We start from the raw sequence: 5,844 nt of genomic DNA on the forward strand, positions 1-5,844 counted from the left end.
ATTGGCAAAAGCCTTCAAAAGTATGTTGAGGGGGGGGGGGGGGGGGGGGTTTGGTTATTCAGCGTTGGAGGGATGCACAGAGAAATTTGTGAAATTGGATGAATAAAGAAGGAATGGATGAAGTACTTAAACTCCTCGAGTTTTGCTATAGTAGTTTGGATAGTGATGAATAAAGAAGGAATGGATGAAGTACTGTTTTCTGAAGGATGTGAGATTTATATACCTTCTTTGCTAGAATGTTGGAGAGTAGAAGCTTTTATTCATAATGGTGGGTATGAAATATTGAGTCATCTTATCAACGTCTCATTGTTAGAAAGCAGTGGGAACAAGAAAAGCGTTAAGACGAACGAAGTGCTTCGGGAAATGGCCCTTAAAATATCACAACAAAGGGAAGATTCCAAATTTTTAGCAAAGCCACGTGAGGGATTGAAAGAGCCTCCAAATCCTGAAGAATGGAAACAGGTATATCGCATCTCTTTGATGGATAACGAACTGCACAGTTTACTAGAAGCTCTAGACTGTTGTGATCTTGTAACATTGTTACTTCAAAGGAATAAGAACTTGGTTGCCATTCCTGAGTTCTTCTTTACATCAATATGCCATCTTCGAGTTCTGGATTTGCATGGCACGGGCATCACATCATTACCTTCATCTTTATGCAACTTGATTGGTCTTAAGAGTACTTTATCTGAATTCTTGCATCCATTTGGTAGGACTCCCAACTGACATAGAAGCGCTTAAGCAGCTTGAGGTGCTTGATATCCGAGGGACTAAGCTTAGTTTATATCAAATTAGAACTTTAACCTGGTTGAAGTCATTACGAATGTCTTTGTCTAATTTTGGCAGGGGAAGCCAAACTCAGAACCAATCAGGAAATGTTTCAAGCTTTGTTTCCTTGGAAGAGTTCAGTATTGACATTGATTCGTCCTTGCGATGGTGGGCCGGGAATGGAAATATTATCGCGGAGGAGGTGGCTACCTTGAAAAAGTTGACTTCTCTTCAATTTTGCTTCACTACAGTGCATTGCCTTGAGTTCTTTGTCAGCTCCAGCCCAGCATGGAAAGATTTCTTTGTCAGCACCAGCCCAGCTTGGGAAGATCTCTCTTTCACATTCCAATTTGCTGTTGGTTACCAAAATTTAACCTGCTTTCAAATTCTTGAGTCTTTTGAATATCCAGGCTACAATTGTCTGAAATTCATCAATGGTGAAGGCATTAATCCTGTAATCTCCAAGGTACTTGCAAAAACTCATGCATTTGGACTAATTAACCACAAGGGAGTTTCAAGGCTATCAGATTTTGGTATCAAGAACATGAATGATCTCTTTATTTGTTCAATTGAAGGATGCAATGAAATTGAAACCATCATCAATGGCACTGGAATAACAAAAAATGTGTTTGAATATTTGCACCATTTGCACATAAAGAATGTCTTAAAATTGGAAAGCATTTGGCAGGGCCCTGTTTATGCTGGAAGTTCGACTCTTTTAAGGATTCTAGTCTTACTTAGATGTCCACAGTTGAAGAAGATATTCTCTAATGGCATGATTCAACAGTTTTCTAAGCTGGAGGACTTGAGAGTTGAAGAATGTGATAAAATTGAAGAGATAATAATGAAATCGGAGAACAATGGATTAGAATCCAACCAACTTCCAAGACTGAAGACCCTAACACTCCTTAATCTCCCAAGACTCAGAAGCATTTGGGTTGATGATTCATTGGAGTGACAATCTTTACAGAGAATTGAAATATCTATGTGTCACATGTTGAAGAGATTGCCTTTCAACAATGCCAATGCAACCAAATTGAGATGCATCGAAGGGCAGCAAGCATGGTGGGAAGCACTAGAATGGATGGATGACGGTGCCGTTAAACAGAGATTAGAGTCTCTTTGCATCCTCAACTAGCTCTTCGGATTTATGTGCAACAATTTCACTTTAAAGATGATTGCGAATGGTTATTGCCTCAGCCATAAGTTTGAATGTGGGATTCAAATTCATGTATTTGTTTAAGATATGCTATGTCGGTTTGTTTCTATCCAAAGCTACATTGGTTTTTACTTGTTTGAGATTTGCTTTTTGGTTTGTATTTTGTTTGAGACTATTTGTGTGAGACGTGCTATATTTATTTTGAGACTATTTGTGTGAGATGTACTGCTTTGGGTTATATTCTCTACCTTGCTTTGAACGATGTCAACTTCTGAAAATTCCAGTGTGGGTGCATTGGTTGTTTACTTAGTTTAAGTTAACAATTTTGTTCATTTGATTTTAGCATTGGAAAATTTTCATATTTATTATGTCTTACACTCTATCGAAGATCAAGGTTACAGGATCAACCAAAGATATCACAAGTAAAGAAAGGTCATAAAGGTTAATAGTTCTAACATGTAGCATAATTAAGACTTTAGGGTATTTAAATTGAGTTTAAGTTTTTGAATTTTAAAAGAGAAAACAAATAGAGTGCTCAAATGCTCAAACTTGACACTCAAGCACCACCCTGGAGCACTGGCAAGGGATGCTCAAGCACCCTTAACCAATTCCTCAATTATTTAAGCAGAATTTTCAAAAATTATCTAGTGTGATTTGTTTTAATTTTTTTTTTCATATTTTTAAATCAGTTTTTGGAAAATTAGGATCCTAGCCCATAAATATTATTCCTAAAAAAATCTTCTTCTTTGGATATAAATTTTTGGAAAAAGAATTATTAGCTTTTCTATCTTGATACTATTATAAAGTTAGTGACTTTTTCTTGGATTCATGAAAGAGATCTGCATCATCTCTAGGTGTTGAGGTATCCGCTAAGGAGCATGTGTGGTGCTGTGTCGAGAACATGAGGATTAATGTAGGCTATGGGGTGTAATAAGATATAAGATTAGCATCCATCAAATAAATTTGTATACTTTTCCTTTGAAATGTGTATTTGAGCTCTACAGTCAATACTTCATGGTTTTTACATCCACAAAGTCTCGTCTCCAAGAGACTTTGTGGGTGGTTTCCATGTATATCACTTATATCTTAGTGTGATTAAATTTCGCTTCTTCTATAATTCTTAGAGAAATATAAAGATAAAAATTGGCTAAAAAGGAAGAACCGCCTATTCACTCTTTTTAGGTAGGTTTATAACAAGATCATAAAATTTCATCTAGAGATTATTTCTTTTATACACATGATCAGCCTTCTTTCCCCTATCATATATTGTTTCTCATCTTAGTAGTCATCTTAATATTAGTATTAATTTGAATAGGATTTACTCATCTTATTTTTTTAATTTATTTGTTTATATGGGAAAAGGATTACAAATATGAATATGAAGTAAGAGCTATGCATTCAACCACTAAAATGAAAACATTAGGTATTTTGTAGTCAAAGAAATTGTTCAGATTCATTAAATGTTTGTTTGTTTCAAATTGACTATGGACCAAAGAAGACATTGTTTACATGGAAAATGCTTGGGGAACATTGTTCAGATTCATTAGATATTTTGTAGTCAAAGAAATTGTTCAGGAAAATACATGCACTCAAAATCGAAGACAACTCATCATTTCAGAAATATGCACATGACATACTGTGTTATCCGGAGGACAATGATATAAGAAAGATTGGGATCTGGGGAAGAGTAGGAGCTGCAAAAGCACAATAATGCAAAACTTGAACAAGCATGAAGTATTTGATGCAACAGCTAAAACTGAAAAAGAAAGGCATTGTTTACATGGAAAATGCTTGGGGAACATTTGAAGAGTTGCAGGGAATGAAGTATTTGATTCTTCTTGATGAAGTCTGTCACATCATTGATCCAGATAAAATAATAATGGGAATCCACAATAACCAGAATGACTTCAAGGTGGTCATAGCAAGCAGATACCATCGTGTTTGTTATGACATGGGACTTCATGAGCTAAGCCTTGTGGAAGGATTGTCACCTGATGATGCTTGGAACATGTTCCAGGCAACAGCGGGCCATCTCCTTTCTTTCCCCTCAATTGAATCAATCGCTAAGGAGGTGGTTAAAGAGTGTGATGGTTCGCGGCTGCTGATAGACAAAGTAGCAAGAACCTTCAGAAACAAGGGAAGAAAAGTTTCCCTTTGGGAAGAAGGATTGAATAGTTTGCGTAGATTTCAAAATAAGAAAAAAAAATTATTTAATTTGTATATATTTTTTGTTTTCTAATTTTAATATTAGATAATAACAATAACTTTTATATTAGATATAAAAAAAAAAAAAAAAAAGTAATAATTTTACAAATTATTTAAAAATTTGAGATATTAAAAAAAAATTAACTACCTCAAATTTTAAAAAATTAAGAAGGGGGATTGTGTGGTACTACTAGAACAAGAGCAAATGACATAGAACACAAACTATTTCTCACTTCAATACTAATCAAACTTAGAGATGCACATGACATAAAACAAGCCAATTGTCAATTCAATACAAATCAAACTGAGGGATATCACTTCTGAAATCTGAACTCAGAAGCATACAGCAAGTCTATATAACATAACATAGTTGTAAGGTCCTAAGTTTCCTTTTCTTCACAACCAAGCATAACATAAAAGAACTAAAGAAACAAGCATCAATATTTAACACAATCACAAGTGGCCTGGAAAAGTTTCAAGTTGAGGCTTAATTTCCATACATTCATCAAGCTTGAATGAGCAGGTTGCTGTCCGGAGAGTGGCTGTTCACTGAAAGATGCCCGAGTACTGGCCCTTTCTTTTTTTCAGCTAGAAGAAGCAGCAGTTCCATGGTAGCTCAAGCTTAACTAGCACTGCATTGATTCACAATTCTAAGCTACTTGCTTCTGCTTTGAGCTTGTTCCAGAACCTGTCTCTAATAGACAATTATGGCCAACAAGAATACCAAATATGAGATAGTAGGAAAAGAAATGTACATGAATTTGGAAATTTGGACACATAATAAAAATGTTGTGGGAAATTAGTGCTTTCCCACTCTTGTTTCACGGAAACAAAAGAAAGAGAAATGGAAAAACTACCTGACTGTTGAGAAAGCTTTGTCTCTTGCATCAGGGCTGGAAGTTGATCATTGATTTCTGCTAACCTTGTCGTGAAATCAGTGTCTCTTTCAATTGGAAAAAAGATAGAATCCAGTTTAGAAGGCTGAAAACATTCTGATTTTTCCCACCTCAATGTGCTCCACCAGTCTGCCTCTCCTATTATCACCTTTAAATTATTGCTTCCAACTTCCTCATGGGAAAGAGATTTGAGGTTTGGGCAATCATACAAGCTTAACCATTCTAAGCTTGGTGCAATCAATATACCACCAAAAATGGTGACCAATTTAGGCATGTAATGAAGTGATATCTTCTTCAAGTTTGGAAGGCAACCCATCAACAATGGTAAATCTTCAGCTGCAACTTCATGAGTCAGTATGCTATTGATTTCAGGGCAGTCTTCAACCGAAAGCTCCTCTAAGTTGTAGACATTCTTAAGGACACGTATGGTCAAAATGGTAGTCAATTGGGGACAGGAATACAATGCCAAAACTTTTAGATTAGATAGAGAATTCCAACCAAGTGGCTCCCTCCAAATGCTCCTTAAATTCTTCATATAATAAAGACTCAAGTACTCAAGTGATTCGAGTACTAAATCTCTATTGTTTGCATCTACAATGGTACCAATCTCATCACATTCCCCTAATACACAAAATTTTAGATTCTTCATATTTTCAGTCCCAAATTCTGATAAACTGACAAGGGTTAAATGACAATCCAGGAACAATGCAGTAGTGTGCTGGAGTAGCTCCTTGACTTCAGTTGGGACACCTTCACCATTCGCATACTTCAAACATCTTTCTTCTTCTTCAAATTTGACCGAAACTTCAATTGGTA

At 35.7% G+C, this 5,844-nt stretch overlaps 2 protein-coding genes across 2 annotated transcripts; both read left to right on the plus strand.

Moving 5' to 3' along the window:
* Window positions 1-363: 363 nt before the first annotated feature.
* LOC117926795 (disease resistance protein RPS2-like) lies at window positions 364-1,726 on the plus strand. The gene is made up of 2 exons (XM_034846085.1): window positions 364-625; window positions 714-1,726. The coding sequence occupies exons 1-2, from the start codon at window positions 364-366 to the stop codon at window positions 1,724-1,726; spliced, it is 1,275 nt and encodes a 424-aa protein (XP_034701976.1).
* Window positions 1,727-3,656: 1,930 nt separating this feature from the next.
* Window positions 3,657-4,747, plus strand: LOC117926796 (probable disease resistance protein At5g63020). The gene is made up of 2 exons (XM_034846086.1): window positions 3,657-4,017; window positions 4,656-4,747. Exons 1-2 carry the CDS (start codon window positions 3,657-3,659, stop codon window positions 4,745-4,747), a joined length of 453 nt encoding a protein of 150 aa, XP_034701977.1.
* Window positions 4,748-5,844: the final 1,097 nt, after the last annotated feature.

The sequence above is a fragment of the Vitis riparia genome, chromosome 12, assembly GCF_004353265.1.
Source record: "Vitis riparia cultivar Riparia Gloire de Montpellier isolate 1030 chromosome 12, EGFV_Vit.rip_1.0, whole genome shotgun sequence".
NCBI classification, from domain to species: Eukaryota; Viridiplantae; Streptophyta; class Magnoliopsida; order Vitales; family Vitaceae; genus Vitis; species Vitis riparia.